The sequence below is a fragment of the Neolamprologus brichardi genome, chromosome 13 (assembly GCF_056152115.1).
Source record: "Neolamprologus brichardi isolate AB-2024 chromosome 13, ASM5615211v1, whole genome shotgun sequence".
NCBI classification, from domain to species: Eukaryota; Metazoa; Chordata; class Actinopteri; order Cichliformes; family Cichlidae; genus Neolamprologus; species Neolamprologus brichardi.
This window is the reverse complement of record NC_142116.1, coordinates 9,641,674-9,659,703: the sequence shown is the minus strand read 5'-3', so window position 1 is coordinate 9,659,703 and position 18,030 is coordinate 9,641,674. Positions and strand designations below refer to the sequence as shown.

The window sequence follows — 18,030 nt, the reverse complement described above, 5'->3', positions numbered from 1 at the left end:
GAACATTAAATAACCATTTATTTGTATCATAGCATTAGAGTGTTGGAAAAACACTTTGAGTCAGACCCTTGCCAAGGTAAAAATAGCTTTCATCGCTGATTGCGGATCAGCTTCTCAACACCACATAATATATTTCATAATGTGTAAGGCTGAACTAAACACAGGTGCACAGCCAAGCTGAAGGGTGTAAACTGTAGTACACAGTATAAAGTATAGCCTTGCGTTCATTTCACAGCACAGAGGTACTGTAATGCATTTTTCCTCCTTTGAAAGGTAATTGCAATTTGGAAGCTTTGATAGATTCCAGACCTTTGTTGGAAGCTGTGGGAGTGTGTGCGCATAGTCACACATACTTGCCTGGGTACATAGCTGTTCTTAATGCTTTTATTAAGCCAAAGAACTACAGATGACGTAATGTGTATTTGCAAAATATCTCGTTGCAGATGGTGTAGTATGTTTGGCTTTCTTTGATATATTAACTGCCAGAGGAGTTGTATGCAGTGCCCTCCCTGCAAACAATAGATCATTGATGCTTCTCTGTCTTCTTTCTCAATCTTTCAGTCCATTTCCTTGTTATGTGGTGGCCCGAGGAGCACTTGGCAAAATGAGAGGCATTCAGCCAGCCCCTTCTCCCCCCCCTCCCCGATTTTCCCGTCAGCCATAACTCAGGGAAAGCTGTTGTTTCATTCACAGTGTCAGAGGGTAATATTTAAAGTTAACAAAAGCCTAGTCACAGAATTGCTGCCTTGTAGAGTAGGTGCAAAATTTTATTTATATTGCTGAGGATAATTACTGAATGGGAGGGGGAAAAACAGCTGTGTTGGACTCTCATGAAGAGCTAAGTATGACACACCCATGTTGTCAGGCATCACAAAGACTAACTTAGCAAGTTATTTCTTAGACAACAAAGGCTTTTGCCAAAGAATCTCTGATTCATGTTGTTTTCGTTTCATGTCAGACTTTGTCATTATACTGTAGTCAAAGTACAACACTATACAGAACAAATAAAATATCTTGCACTGTCATTTTAGATTCCTGTTGGACTTGTTTCATAATAATTATATTAAAAAAAACAGCAGAGAGAAGTAAGAAGCCTTTTGGCATGAATGACCAGTGCACATAAACTTGTTATCACAGCTGGTAGATATTCTTCACTGAAGTTCTTATCAGTCCTGTGCAATGTGAGACAAGCAGCTACAAACACTGTATGTGCTGCATTACAGTAATTACAGCTCTGTTAGTAAAGCGCAGGATGGAGGTTTGCCACATCAGAGGTCATGTTCTGTAATCTGGAATGAATGAGTTTAGAGCCAAGACGGCTGCAAGTTTATCAGAAATTACCTGCTCGTTTCGCCAGATACTGTGTATGTTAGGCGAATGAGACAGCAGCTATGTGAAAACTGTTTGTGTAGGACTGAGCTTGGGAACTTCAAACAGAGATCATTAGTGCTTGTGGAGAGAAAACAATTGTTAGCGGGTCTTGTTTTCTTTATTGTGGTGCTGCAGGAATGTGTAATCACAACTAATTGCACAGCAAAGAATGCAAGAGAAAATCCTACAGATTGCATTTCTGGGATTTGCTTTTGTATCTTCAGTACGGTTTATATCCATGACAGCACATAAACAAGAAATGTGAACAGATGGCACTGGTTTTTAATGACATATTGCTATCTGTAAAGTCTCCCTCTAAGCCACAGACTAAAACATCTCCCCTTGGGGAGCGCACCGCTCTAGTTGTTATCATCTACTGCTAATGTCACTCTTTTCTTTGCCACATTGTCAAATCCTCCAGCTAAATAAATGCAATGTAAATTGAGTATTGTGCTGGATGTAATTATTGAAAAGGGTTCCAGTTGGCTTAACTGCACAGGCTGTTTATACAAAGCCTTCCTCCTCTATACAGATCTGATGATAGAGAGATAGGGCGAGGGAGAAAGAGAAGTTCATATTTAATGACAGGAATTCGCAATGGAGCCATGCTGAATGACAACAACACCCCCACCCCCCCACCCTCAGCATCTCCAGCAAACACCCGCTCTCTTCTCTCTCTCTCATTACAGTTTTACCATTGGGAAACATGCCTGTCCCAAATAGCCTCCAGTATTATTCTTTTGTCCCTCTTCTTCTTCTTTTCTTTTCTTTTTTTTATTCATTCTTTTACTAAAACACATTAAATTATGTTTCCTTTTGCACACTATGCTGAGTATACGCCCTGAGAAATAAGTCTGAGCTGATAATGAGGGGCCCTTCTTTGAGGAAATACACACGGCAACTTTGATCTAGAATGGCATGTAATTCCTTGCCTGACCCAATTCCCAATCTCCTGATAAGATGTGTTTTTTTTCTCTCTCCCTCTCCCTCCTTTGCTCTAACCTTCCAGCAGAACTCACTTAAATGGGAACTCGCTGTCCCATTAAAGATACATTTAAAGGCAAACATGTCATCCATTTCATTCTGCGGGAGAATGATATGTGCGGTTGAAAATGCTGTCTTCTACAGGCTGAGCCAAAGAAACTCTCTATGTATTCTTCATTCTCTCTGTTGCTGACAACCTCTGAGATTTCTGATCACAGCTGCTCAATTGAGTTTGTGTCGGACAGAGCCGCGTGACAAATGAGAGTGGCCGTCATAGCAGATAGAGTATCATCACCTGGGTGTAACAGCTTTTAGGCTTGTTTGAGGAGAGGGAAAGAGACACGGGGAAGGGTTTTACTTGTTTGTGTAGTTGAAAGGAAGCTGTATTTCTCCAACCAAAGATAGTTGATTAAATTTACTCCCTGTGGTATTTGCACATTTTGGGTTCTCGCAGAGCAGCTTTTTTTACTCTCTGAATTGACTGCGCTATAAGTGGATTGACCCCCAAAACCCAGCAGTAGTCTTTCATTAGTCAGGATGCAGCCGCGGACCAGACAGCGAACAGTGTTTAGGGCCAATCCATCACCGCACAAAAGGGGATCAACATGGCACAAACTTGTCTTCCTCATCTTAAGCGACAATGTGGCCTCGAACCTCATAGCTATCAGTTTCGAGTTTACTTCCTGGTGACAGTGATAATTCTGAAGGGTCAAAGCTACATCGAATTTCATTTCAGGCACAAAAGAGGAGCTTTCTGAAAGCTCATTTGTTACACGGCCCCCGTTGTTTTTTTATAGTCAAAAGAACCAATTTGGGTTTTTGACAAGGAGCCTCTCTGAATAATTCCTTCATGTATTACAGGACCTATTAAATGCAAACTTTTCAATCTGGCAATCAATAAGGCAGGCAGCTTTCCCTGGCCCTGTGCCAGACACATTAGGGCTGCGAGCGATGGTTGCTAGGGAGCTGAGCCTGCTCAGGGGAAAGAATGTTTAATGTAATAGAATCACATAAATCAACCGGAGGAAAGTGCTTGTGTTGTTTTTGTCTCTTCTCTTCTCTTCTCTTCTCTTCTCTTCTCTTCTCTTCTCTTCTCTTCTCTTCTCTTCTCTTCTCTTGCCTGTTTAACTGAAAACATTTAATATGGGTGTGTGTTTTTGAACCCCCCCCCTCCCACCACCATCAACCGCAAAAACATCTGGGAAGGAATTAAGCTGAGGGAAGTTGAATTTTTCTCTCTGTGTGTGTGTGTGTGTGTGTGTGTGCATACTAGTGTAGTATGCATAGCTGTGTGTCCTCAATCCTTGTGCCTCACACTTGAATAAATTGAGGTGAAAATTATATAAACGTTTCTTTTTTTTTTTTCCTTTTTCTTTTTTTCCCTTTGTCACAGTCCGCCGCCCCACCCTGCTGAAATGAATGAGGCACTTTAGTGCTTTACTATAATTAAGAACAGGAGCCAGCATGCATGGAGGGCTCTCTTTCTCTCTATTTTATGTATTACTCTCTCTCTTTGTTACTCTCTCTTTCTATTTGCCCTCTGTACAGTTTCAGTGGAACATTTCCTCTGGGTGTTGGTGCCCTTTTGTGAGAATATTATTCTCTTGCAAGAATTAGGCATGTGCACGTAAAAGCCAGACTCTCACATACTAAGTCATACTCACTCCACCCATCTGATACTTTTTTAATATCACAGCCTTCACGCAGAGCAGCAGATGTGATCAGCTTGAATTCCTGATGGGTACAGTTCATTCACCTTCTTGTGTTGGAGCACATAACGCTTTTTAGCTATCCGCCGGTAAGCTCAATGTGTTCCAAACAGTCATATTTATAACAAAATATCCCAAAGTAAACTGCGCCTGTGTCAGTCTCCACCTTGTGACAAACCTGCTTCCACATTGTTTGTCAGCTTTGAAATTCTGCTGTGGTTTACTTGCTTCGCAGCTTGTCACTGAAACACTTTCGCAATAAACAAAAGACCAGACTCTGTGCTCAACAGGGTGTATTAAAATATAAAACATTCTGGTGAAAATATAAATGTCGGGAACAAACTATGTTTGCAAACGCAGCTAAAAGGCAGAAAATGCCTCTGAGAGGCTTTTGTGAACATTTATTTGTAACAATCACAGATTACAATAGTGCTCATTTGAGGGGTGGGGGGAAATATCTATATAGCAGAATATGCAGTGATACATTATACTGGCAGTAAATAATGATATTTTATATAAAAAAAGCAGGTGAGAAAATACAGTTTGTTCAAAGCATTATACAGAAAGCAAATCAGATCAGAGTGCTAATTTAAGCTGACTTTAAAAAAATGTACTAATAATAATACACATCAGCTGAGGTTGAACTGCTTTGTGCTCCTCCAAATGCCCCAGTTTCAAGCAAATAGTTTACTGTGTATTTGTCCTTCTGCCCAATTTCAGGCCACTGAGTGATCTGTGAATACAACAGCTAACAAAGATAAACTTATTACAGTGGGCATGTTAACAAATAGACACGGGGCAACAACATAGCACTTGGATTAATTTGGTAAAAATAATTTCCATACTCTGCTTGTTTCCACTCTGTTTTGATCTCCACCAATTCTTGAGGGAAAATATCTGGATCTTCAGCTGCTAAATGCTAAGCTGTGTTCACCAGCTGTATACTGTGTTGGTATGCTTGAGGTAATGAGTTGCTTAGTAGGTTTTTAGGGCATCCAGCTGTGCACAAAGATGCAAGTGTGTTGACGTTAAAACCAAAACATGAAAGAAGCTTAAAGAAGCTAAAATGGCTCAGGTGAGAGGTTTTTTTATTGATTAGTCACTAAAAATGAACAGTTTCGTATTAGATGTTGAGATGTAATTGTTTGCTAATACGGCATAAAAACAGTGGCTGCTCATGTAGGAATAGTCTTCAGTTAAGTACAGTTCATCTACATGATCATTTTCGTTATAGTTGATTTATGGGAATTGATTTATGAATTTGTCATATCTGTTCTGAGAAAGGAAATAAATTGTCAAAAAATGTCCTGATTTAAATCATCTCAGCCAACTCACTGTGATAGTTAGATTTCAGCTTGTCTTTTGATCTAAAAGGCAGAACGTATGCTGTGTACATTGTGTGCATTTGTCTGTGAGAGCACAGCTTGCAGCTGATATAATGAGCAGGGGAGAGGCGAGCCAGTGTGTGTGACTGATGCAATGTTGATGATGGACGGCCACTGAGTCATTTGCAAACACAGTTTGTTATTTTGTGCAAATCCATTAAACAAATTTGAAATATTGTTTCAATTTTACTCCCTTTAAAGAAAATAAACTGTGCGTTAGTGTCTGTGTGATGGCTTTGCTTTGTTTTACTCTACTATAGTGATTTATTGATGCTGCTGCATCCCCGGTGTGATTAATGTGATTTTGTTTACTGCACAGACTAGGTTGCAATTAGCGAAATGTTCTAGCACATTTCGTTTTATCCCAGATAGTGTAGTCATTCACAGATTGGATGGGCGATGAATCATGCAAATTCAACGAATTTATTTCATTGTTTTATGTAATTCTGTCTTCATTGAAAGCATGAGGTTGCCTGTAGTGTAAATGTGATGCCCCCCACACATCATTTCCATTTGGTGTCATTGACAGATGCCGTTCCCTCTTTATTTGGTCAGGTTTCAATAACCTGAAACCAACAGCCAGATCGGGCGCCTGCTGTCTCTCAGTGTCATGTCCCCTCATTGAAAAGTCGGAGAGAGAAAGGAGGTGAATAAATCAGAGCTGTGTTATATATTATGAGAAGAGGCTAAATGGAAACAGGGCAGTTTCGAAGATCAATACAGAGCACAGAGAAGAGAGCCCACAGCATGGAGGGAGAATACCAAACAAGAACCTACTTTTCTTTACTTTCCCTACTTATTTTCTGCCCCCTTTCTTCACCGCAGCCTCACTTGTCCCTATATTTTAAGCTTTTGGACTTGTTTTGGTGTTACCGTGGGATTCAAAAAGGAAGGAAAAAAAAATCAAATATGAAAGTGACATTATTGGCTCCGGGTTACATGCCTTGCCATTTCTCGCCAACCCCACAAAAGCAGCAGGGGGATCCAGTAAATTCCTTGGCCGAGCAGATAATGTGGAAATGTTGACAACAGCAAATTTGAGCCGAGTGAGTGATTTAAGGACTACAGCGGGTGACAGAGAGCATGAGAGTAATGGTTTTCAGCTTCTTCCTGCTTGTCTGTGACAAGAGAAATGAGCACACTTGCTTGAAAGATCTTGTCAGAGCTTGTGGGCAGTTTGAATATTTTTAAGCTTGGTTGAATGTAAATGACACAGTTTACATGAGTAGCATTTGGTTTTTAATTAGCTAGCACAGATCTGCTTTTAACTGTCAGCAACCCTCGTATTACGACTAGTTTTATTCCCAACTTTCAAAGCCGCTACAGAAATTCTCCAATGAAAAGCAGAGGAGCTCAAAGATGCGGCAAATAGATCACCCTTTTATTTTGCTGGTTTTTGAAATTCAATGATATCAATGATGTTTCATCTAACATTGCAATTGCTATTCATCTGCCAGAGCAGCTGCTTCAACCTCAACTAATGAGTTTCATGTTGAATGCAGCATTTCTGAGATTTTGATTATGATGACTCGTTTATCATGCTTGTTATTAAAGAGAAATTCTTCATTTGGTGTAATTACACAAAATATGTTATAGTGGCTGAGCTTCTTCTCATCATACTTATTCCTGTACAGTGGGACCACAGTACAATCTCCTTTCATCCCTTTTTATGCACATGGATTACTGCGTGTTGCTTTTATTATGCTGTGGTAGAAGTAAAAACCCTTATTTTTACTTTACACACTACCTCATTAGAGCTACTGTATGCTGTAGATAGTTGTTTTATTAAATATGTTCATTAAACATGTCATGCAGCACATCATCGCACATATTAACTAATATGTAAATGCCATTTTATAATGCTTATAAAAGAATTAGAAAGTCATACTATTTGGTGTGACCAAAAGTTTGTACAATATCTCTTTATAAGTGGGTCTTTATATAGGTTCCCAACAGTTCATTGTTCTGTTTGTAGAATTTAAAACCTTTAAATGTCATCATAAAATGAGAAATAAAGCACAAATAAACCACACACCCACAATAATATGTATTCTGCACACAGACTCTGTTAACAGGAATTCACTATTTGGCACAGGGCTAGAGAATTAGCACTTAACAGGCTCTCTGTTCCGCTTTTCGGTTAGATGTAATGCAACTTTTTGTTGCCGCTGTCTTATTTTAATGTTTCCACAGCTGAGCTGTGAAGTGCAGCTTTGAAAACAATCTATTCTTGCGAACCTTGTGGTACAAATTATTCTTAAGTCAGATGAAACACCTTTAAGTCCTTCCTTGACTCACCTGGCTCGATGTTACTGTGGGTGGAGTAGATGTATGACTATAGCTGTATTTGAACAATTCACGTCATGCAAGACAATATAACTGGTATACCGGTACAGCTGACATACCATATAGCACAACTCATAAGACTTTGCTGTCATTAGTGAGAAAAGAAGTTGAGTAATTTTATGTTTTAAATTGCAATGATGTATTCAAGGGAAATTTGGTGAGCTGGATGTCTATGAAAGATAAGTGGGTTTCCAAAAGCATGTCATAGATGAGTGATTCTGAGAGGAAATCAACTTTTGGAACTTTTGTGTCTACCTCTGACAGGAGGCAGACACAGATGTTGCAAAAAAGATGACATTCATTCTTTCTATCATGCTTCACATTAAAAAGCTGCTGTTTGGCAGGCTCTCAGATTTACGCATTTCCTTGAATGCACCATCAAAGCAGATATTTCATTTGTTCTCTGTGATGGATTTCCAAATGAATTATCAGCAACTTCACCCTGCAAGTTGAGTCTCATTTGTTTTTCCATTTTATTTGTTGAATAAAGAACAGCGGCTGCCAATAAGCCAGAAAATCAGGACTATCAAATCTTGTGTTCCGGCCCTTTAAAAAGGAAATACTACATCTGGTGTACAGTTGTTTTATTTCACGTGTTCAAACCAAAAGTATAAAAAGAAAACTGTGCACTGCAACTTCTCAGTTTGTTCACTTTTTGTGCTTTGCTCCCCATTTCGGTTCCCTTTCATTTGTGCATCATCTGTCTTATTATTTACGTGGGTCATGACACCATTAACATAATGTATGGACTCACAGCATGCAGTCCTGCTTGTATACCTGAAACTCTAAAATGTTCCCATGATAGAAAAATAAATGGAGAAACATTTGTTAATGTTATGCTTCCTGACTGATGTCATTTTTAAAGTATTCCAGCCCACAAATGAGTATTGCAGACTTTCTTGTATAATTGTCTTCCTGACATTAGAGGTTCGATGGCTCAAAGCTAAAACATACATTTTAATCACCAGCCCCTGTTGCACAATTCCCGAACTCTTGCTGTAGTTGTGTAATGCCTGTGTCTGAAAAAAAAAAAAAAAGACTGACTCTAGCTCACATTTTTATTTGCATATTACAGAAATGTTTCAGTCATGCTTCTTTAATCTGGGGAATATTTTAAAGATCAGCCCAATCTTGTCATCTCAACACAGAGTGAAACCCAACCATGCTTTTGTCACATCCTGATTAAATTACTGTAATGCACTTTTTGCTTTAGTAACTCAGTCATCCTTGAAGTGTCTACAGCTTGAGCAAACTTTTTCTGCAAGACTGAATATCAAACTATAGACATATGTTAATAAAAGCCCTTCTCTTGCAATAGTACATTTTTGAATTGATTTTCTTCTGGAGGCCTTGCATACCAGAGACAAGTCTATGGAGGTGTTGAATTAGCTTGTATTAATGCTATTCTCGGTAGTACCATAACAGAAAACCATGAGAAAACGGATCAAGGTTTTTTAGCAGTCTCTTGGACAGCTCAAATCAAAAGGAGAAGAAATATGAATTGCTGAATCTGACACACACACACAAATACATATATATCTATGTATATATATATATATATATATATATATATATATATATATATATGTAGCGATAACAGCAGGGATGTGGGGTGGTAGATTTTATCTGATTGTGCAGCATTCTGGTGGATGGAAAAGGGAGACCAGACATATTTCTTAAGTAGTGGTGACTGTACCGACTAACACTGACTCCACATTGGAAACAATAGCCAACCAGATAAGTCATAATTCAAGCATGAGATGCCAAAATATTCTGCCTTTTATTCCTCGCTATGAGTTGAGCTCCAGTAATGCAACTCAATAGCGTCTCTGATTAGGGCCTTCTTGGCTTGTTTATCCCCACATCTTTTATACGCCGCACTTTTTCAGTTATATATTTGGAAAGTGCTGGTCCAAGCTTAGATAACCTTAATGCTAGCACGATGACATCATCAGCATTATATTTTGAAACTTTAGAAAGCTCCTCCAGAGTCACAGCAGATGATACAGCAGGCTACAGAGAGGTGAAAATAAGCTGAGTGCCCCTTTAAGTGTAATACGTGTTTTAAAAGCACCACAGGGGATGTAATATTTAATGATTAGTATTCCTTTTCACTTTACTGTGTACTGTAAAGTATTGGAATTTATTTTGTGCTGCTCTGACTGAGTGGTTATATTATCAGCTGTCCTGCAGAGCAGTTATGACCCTGACACTATTGTAGTTTATGAGGTCAGAAGCTTTACAGCATGTTCTGAAAATAATCTGCCGCACCGCAGCTGTTTGATCAACACACCATACTACCACTAGGAAAGGACAGAGAGACAGAAAGAGAAAATAGAAAAGAGGTCCTCAGAGAGAGAAACAAATTGCATAATGTTCTCACAATGTCTTCAGCTCTCCAGTGATACAGCCACAGCCCCAACCAATTAGGACGCTTACATTAAGATAAGGACGTCCTTTATTTTGAAAGGTCGGACTGCAAGAACAAAAGGAATTTTTAAAGTGTGTTTGCACTCAATGTGCATTATACGCACCAACACGCGCGCGCACACTGACATGCATACTTTACAACACCTTTGTACAGTTATTAATGCCCTGCGGCTCTCACTCCAAATTGAATCTAATCAAGTGAAATGCTGTGAGGGTCCTCGGGAGAAAGAGCAGTTCTGACGGTGACCGCTTACAATAAAATCCCTGACATTTGGAAACAAAGCCTGCTCTACCTCTGAGCTGTAATTGCGAATGACAAATGCCGCAATCTTGGATAAATGTGTGTGACTGCTGTGGGATATGTATGCAGTAAAATGTGTGTTCATACATTTGTGGGCTTTGTAGCGACTTTGTAGCATGTGAATATATGTGTGAGTGGAGTGGCTGAATGGTTTTAATAATTTCTTTTGAGGTGGTCCGCATGTTGGAGTACAGTGGAACTAATTACGCTAATTGTTGGGAATGCAGCTGTTGTAAATATGTTATGAATAGAGTCCTTCCTGTCCTGCTTCTGCTGCACATTTCAGTGATTTTTATCAGCCTGCAGCTTCAGAAAATACCACCACAAAAGGGAAAATGCATTTTTAAAATCTGTTTAAAACTGTCTGTAGCAAGGCAAGGTGAAAAGCTTGCTAGTTAGCCTCCCCCTGAAATATTAACTCACCAGCAGAAATTCCCATGAATGTCATGTCCAAGGGCTTTGTAAAAGTAGACAGGGTGGTTAATAATTCATATAAAAATCGTGTTTCAAACTGCTTGACTCTACTTCATCAGCTGTGGAACCTTGTAGTCTGGTTAGTAAGCTAGAATAGTATTACGACCTTACTGCAAACAACAGCCTATTAACATGAGTGAGTCTGAAAAATCTGACGTTTACAGATTTGTGTTTGCTTTTAAGAAACAAAGCACTTGCATATTATCTGTGTGCCTTATGATTAGCTTATGTCAGATCGTTATCTAGTATTGTTCTTTGTTCTAGGTCATTTTTTTATGATTGTACTTTATAATTACAGGGTTACAACACGTGAGCTTTTACTATGCCTCCATTTTTTCACGCTTATGTAATTACTCACGGTCTGCCAGCTATCCCAACTCTGATGGGTCAAGAGGCGGGTACACCCTGGACTTATTGAAATTATCAATATTCATTTGTCATAATATCTTAGAGTTGAAACTGTTAGTCAGTATCTAAAATGCTACTGTTACACCAAGTGAGTGAAAATTCAGCAGTTGCATTTTCTTGAATTTGCTCGTTTTGTGGTAGCAGGGTAATTCATTTAGCTTTATTTAGCTCTGCTGTTCAGAAAAAATGAGGACATTAGAAAATGTATACTTTGGCATTTGAAAAGTTGAAATGAAAGTGGCTATAATTGGCATACCTAGTTCATTGTTTGGAACAGAAAACCGCGTATGAAGTTCAGTGTTGTGCAAGCTCAGACTTCACAAGAGCTAGCTTAAAGTTCAGTTTACAGAGATTAAAGTGAGTCATTTCACATTCAGGGCTCATGGCTGGAAACTCAGTTGACATTCATTTTAACCTACTCTTAGCTATTCTTTTTTGTTGCTTTTTAAGTAGCCCCCTTCCATAAAGGTACATGCAATATAACTGATAATATAACAGATTTATTGCTGATGTGGCTGACTTTCTTTTTCAGATCTGGCAGGCAGCCTTTGTGTAAAAAGAATTCTACAGTTTATTCATAAAAATAAAAAATATTTTGTATGGACTTGCTCTGATAGTACTGTTGATAGTTTCATCTAAAACCACTGCTAGCGCTTGGAGTGCCAAGGAGTTGTTTCCAGTGTGTCATGTGCACTGAGCACACTTCATAGCACCTGTTTATTCTGGTGAAAGAGAGCAACACTCGTGCCCAAATGTTTTGTTGCAATTACTAGTACTGTGCATGCAGTTCACTGAAAACATTTGCATGTCCGTGGTCAGCCCTGATGATGTTATATTACACAAAGTAGTTGATGCAGTGCCAGAGCTTCTGTGTATATTCAGATCATTTCCATTTATTGTTTGTAAAGGAGTAGGTTCTCATGACAGATTTACTAGAGCATGCAGTTTCTGCGAAGTAGTCCAACAGGAAACACAAGATATATATACGTTTTTAAAAAGCAGGAAATGCTTCTCTCATGGCTTCAGGTGGCCGATATTTACAGCAATATTTCTTTACTAAAGTGCCTTGCTTAACCCTCTCCTGCTGAATAAACATTAACCGGGCATGTAATTAGTTAAGGATTATCATATATCTGATATGTGGGTGGCAGGAGATACATTCTGTTCTAATTAAACATTAAAACTGTCATTTTAATCACTGTCAGTAACCTGTAACCTCAACACCCTAGTTGCATAACATCAACATATAAGCGATTACTCAGGCATCCTTATGAAGGAGAAATGCCATAAACACATAACAAATATAAATAAAACTCAGTGCACGTTTCAGAGCACATCATATCAAACCCTACATATATATGTGGTTCTAGTGGTTTCCCTTTTCCTGTAATAAGTTGTCATCTTTCTAACACAGAGCTCTGTATTCGTATGACTTTATGTTACATTTTTATCTTTCTGTATCATTGTACACTTTCAGTTGTTTTTGTTCAACGGTGTCTTTATGGCATTTTATTAGCTGGGAATGGCATTCTGTCTGTTGCCCCGGCGCTCAGGTCGAGACTTGAATATTTAAACAACTTTTTGATGGGCTGCACTGAAATTGCATACGCACAGTCATGCACCCTCAGGGTGAATTGTGAAACCTCTGTTGAGCCTTTAACAATCATCTAGCACCATTGTCAGAAGTCGAAAGTTAAAAGCAGGCTAGTCTCTTAGTTAGGTTCTTACACGGTGCCAGTATAATATTAACTGTCCGACTGTCTATCAGCATATCTTCCTGGGATTTATGGCAGTTTATTGTATCAGCTCAGTGTGCACTTCCTGTCCTGAGGTTCTCCAAATAACAGTAGAGGTTTCTCTGCCAGTCAGTTGTCACAGGTGATAATGCATTAGTCAAACTTACACACTGTAAATGGAATGTTAATCACACAAAAGTAAAGTCTGGCTCCAGTGGGAGGGTTTGCTATTACTGTGTGAAACAGTGAGTGTAGCTTTTGAAGCAAGGCGACAAACCATAATTTTTTTTTTTTGAGATTGTTATATAAATAACAAATTCAGACATTTATCAGCAAGTGGCTGTACACAGATACCTGCAAACACTGATTCACACCAGCCTTGTTTAAATTGCTGTTTGAGAATTCCCATCCTTGACCTTGCTTGTTAAAAGAAGGCATCTGGAGTTGTTTTGACATTCCTCTTGTCACCCAAGCAGCTATGCATGTCATGCATTTCGAACATGCCGCCCAGCAACGTCATATGTTTGCACTCATGAAAGTCATCCTGTCAGTTTGCTGAAGTGTATTATTACTACAAGGAAAGGATGTGAAACTTTCATGAAGACTATTTAAAGTCACAATGAAACAGCAGCGTTAGAGAATCTTGCTTCCTTAATTCGATGCATTTCCTGATACACACAGAGAAATCACTGTGGTGAGATATCAGCTCGCAAGGGACACCTGTCCGTCTGAAAACAGTGCAGATGTGGCACCTTTCACAAATTCTTGAAACAAAATAAAGTATGAAGTTTGTTCTGCTGGTTTACATATTGATCCTCCTTGGTTTTATTGTGAATCAAATAAAATTTCATTAGGACAAAGTTCATTAGGACAAAGTCTGAGATTACAGATAATTTCATATTCACGGCACACACAGCACACAGGCAGTAGATGTGCTTGAATATAAAAGTAGCCGAATAATGATCGATGAGCTAGAATGAAATCATAAAAGCCGAAGAGAAACGGAAGAGTGGATGTGTTCTGTAAAAATTAAGTGCTGCCCTTCTCTACAACTCTTAGAGGGGCACTTGAAAAAAGCAAAACAGTTACAGTTCAATGTCAAATTAAAGTATGTGTAACCTCTGTGCCTTTTTGTTGTGTTTTCCAGGCCAGGAAGAAGATGGGCGCAAGGTTTTAGTCCTCAGTTACCCTCAGTATTGTCGTTACCGTTCCGTTTTGGCACGGCTCAGAGAGCAGCCGTCCTCTCTGCTCATAGACCACACGGTGCTGGCGCTGGGCGGCATTGCTGCGTTGGATGGAAGCACGAGGATCCTGTACTGCCGGGACACCTTCGAACACCCCACCCTGCTGCAGAATGAGAGCATCTGTGACGAGTTTGGTGAGTGTGGCAGCTGGAGATTTGATTGTAGCCTTTAGATACATTATCATATTAGCTCATCTTGAATGCCAGCAGCTATTATAGTGGCAGTTTATGGAACTTTGAGTGTTGGCCCGTGAAACATCAAACTCATCATGTCCTGATCTTTGAACATACGCATGCTCTTAAAACTCATTCTCACAGTACAGTTCATCTCAAACTCCCAATTATGTCATTTTGGTTACACAGACCATTTGTTCAAGTCTGCTTTTAGTGGGAAATTGGCATTTTGGGCCAAGTAATTTAGTTCCATTGTGTGAAAATTGTGAAATGGTGAAAAAGTACATAGGTTCATTTAATATTTTCATTTGTTAAGGGCTGCCTATCAAAACGAAGTCCATCAGAGGACAAAGAAAAACAGAGCCAGTGAATTATTCTGGTTCCCATGCCAAATACTGTTGTGCTGTGAAAAAAATATAGGATTTAATGAGCTGAGAAAAACAGCCCTGCTTGGCTTTCTGACAAGGAATTTTTCAATAGGCTGAGTGTGAACATTAAAGTGAAATCACTTCAGTTGACTTGTTGAATATGAATTTTGAAAGTGACAAAAGCACATCTGGGGGCGTGGAGTTAAAACAAACTGAGCTTATCTTTCTGTGAATTTGCTTTCTATCTCTGCATGACGCTAACTGCCATTAACATAACAGACCCACATTTCCAAACTGTCAGTGGCTGATTTGAATGCGGGTAATGTCGGTGCCAGATTTTGGCACAAAGGAGAATAAGACCGCACCTTCGGCTCTGCTGCATTGATTCAGATCCCTTTCTCTCACATAGTACGACGTGTTAGAACACTGGAATGCTATTTAACTTTTAAATAACTAGATTTTATTTAGTTTTTTTTCTTGGAAATGTAAAATTAGGGCCGAGCTGGACCAATAGTTGGTGTTTGTATTGGCACAACACCCGCCAAAATCACTGGAGTGAATATCAAATAAAAAGACAAACAAACAGTTAAACGCAGGCCATTTGCCTAAACTGTCGAGCAAATCCTTAACAACGCTTTGAGTGACGTGCCATAAAGAGAGCAATCACCAGAGCCGTGTAAGTCGAGTAAATGTTAGCGAGAACATGAGTGAGACCTGTCACCGGCGCTGTCATCTTGTCAGGTTTGTGGAGTCATGCTTGAGGAGGAAAAAGCAAAACAGACGAGTGCAACTGTGCAGTTTATTATGCAATGAATTTATAAGAGTATGAATGTTTGAATGGTGCTGACAAATCAGAAATTATACTAAAAGTTGCCTAAAAAAGCTAAAAAAGTTAAATGACAGAAAATGTGGTGCATAATCCCTGCTGTTAGGGCGTATTCATCACATAGTATGCTGTATCCACTAATATATCACTAAAAGCTTAGTTGTTTAAGAGAGGATTGGATTGATATTGATACAAAAAAAGTTTTTCAGCACCTTTTATTATACCTGTTACCTGACTTGGTTTATAATGAAATAAATATAAAAATAATAACGTTTTATGTTTTTCAAAGCTGTGATTTGTCTTCATAACACGTCACTCCCTTGTTTGTTTCCTCTGTTTGCCCTTTACTTTGAAACCAAATGTACTTTTGATCAATGCTTTTTTAGTTTACGTTACATAATTAGAACCAAGAGAGGAATCAGGAATCACCTTTTGCTTTATGACATACTTTCAGTATATTTGCGTTTATTTAGTGTCTACTGTTCAAACATCCTCATCAGTCACACCTATGGAAAGCATTCAGCGTTTCCGGAGAAGAGTCTTGAAGTGCTGGAACATGTCTGTTTGCCATTCAATCCGCTTTCCTTGCCTCTCTCGAATCCACGTATTAAACCCCGAGTTGGTCTAAAACAAAGGATTAAAGTGATTCAGCTCTCTCTATATATTTCCTCTGCTCGGTTGCTCAGCGGGCTCTTGTGCAGCATCGGTTTGACATTCACATTAACGACTCCTCTGGTCAAAAGTCATTGTTTTTCTTTTCCTGTAAATTTGCCAGTAGGTAATTGCATTTTAAGAGAGCAGCAGAGGTGAGACCAGAAGGGAAAACGGTTTTAGGCATAGGAAAATAAGTTATGAATAGTAACGCTAACATCCTGTGGCGGCTGTTGCTCATTCACTTGGCTCAATAATACCATTCCTCTGTGAGCCACATTTAAGCTAAAGGTTTATTTTCATAGCCTAAAGGAATTCCACTTTTTTTTGACTAAGGCAACCAGATTTCTAATGTTCTTCACTTAAGGGTTTACTAGTTTTGAAGCAGAGTTTTATATCTGCTGGAATTGCTGCTAGGAGACTTGATTGTGATTTGTTTCAAAACAGCAGAGCTAAGTAATTTTCTTCACTCTGGCAGGTGAGTTAAAGCCTCAAGGGTGTCTTACTTGTAGACCTTAACACACACGCATGGGTTTATGCACATATACACAGCTGCTGAGTAAAGTTCTTCTCCCATTTATAGGCTCCATATGAAAAAGCAGCTATAAACGCCATATTAAATCCACCTTTATTACGATAAATACTAGCACAGTGGACACGTAAGAAGGAATACTGTGCTGCTGTGAAATATTAAAATGTTAGAAATTGATCCGGGGAACAATTTTAGGACTTTTTCTTCCTGTGCTTCTCTCAATGCTAATTCTGACCTTTTGGATTCAGCTAAATCTGCTGTGGCAGCTGTAATAGCTGTCCATCTTGTCTAGGCTAATTCATGAAAGTGTGTCAAGCTACCTCAGGAGGTAAAGAAGACGAGAGGGCAAAAAATAAGAGTTTCACTGAGCCTTTTGGTATAGAAGTGTGTGAAATGCAGCCGTCAGATGGTGGTGAAATCCAGTCTATTCTTGGCATCCTGGTTACGGATTCAACAGAGCACTACAATATGTGCATGTACAACATAATCATGTAGGGGATGATTATTTAATAAGCAGCATATGTCGTTTTATTTGAGCATGTTCAGTGCACTCTCATTCTCATTTATCTGCATTTAAAGAGATGATAATGAAACATTAGTGTACTTGGGCTGTTGTTGTCTATATAATGGCTTTCATTTCTCCTGCGTTTGCTTGGAGTTCACTAAGGTGCGGAGATGGTGCAGAGTTATTCCTGGTGTATTAACGACATTAATCAGAAACGTTCTTTATCTGACTCAATCCAAGCTCGTCACTACCAGCGTCCCTGCTTTTGAGCCAGCTCGAGCAAAACCGGGGTTGCGTCAGTTACCAGATCTTTAGTCCTGTGATCCATATTCATCTTCAGCATCGCCTGTCACCCCTGCAGCTGCTTTCCTCGCAGGGAATGACACAGATTTTGTTTATAATTATCATGCATTCTCTGCCAACGTGGATTGATTATACCCATGCTACTTTGTGTCCCCAATTTAATTTCTTGCCAGGAGGAATGTAATATTAACACTGCACAGTCGTACAACAGGAAATTTAAGTTATGCATTAAACCTTGCCAGTGCAGATATTTTTACTTATTGTGTGCTTACTGACACACTCAA

The 18,030-nt window shown here is 39.1% G+C and overlaps 2 protein-coding genes across 2 annotated transcripts in view; one reads left to right on the top strand and one right to left on the bottom strand.

Moving 5' to 3' along the window:
• rtkn2 (rhotekin 2) overlaps nt 1–18,030 on the bottom strand; it is a 73,108-nt gene that overhangs the window by 2,131 nt on the left and 52,947 nt on the right. The gene's annotated exons all lie outside the window — the stretch shown is intronic.
• arid5b (AT-rich interaction domain 5B) overlaps nt 1–18,030 on the top strand; it is a 74,533-nt gene that overhangs the window by 18,639 nt on the left and 37,864 nt on the right. Inside the window, exon 4 of the mRNA XM_006783627.3 lies at nt 14,292–14,522. Coding sequence (XP_006783690.2) covers nt 14,292–14,522 — 231 coding nt within the window. The remainder of the gene's footprint in view (nt 1–14,291; nt 14,523–18,030) is intronic.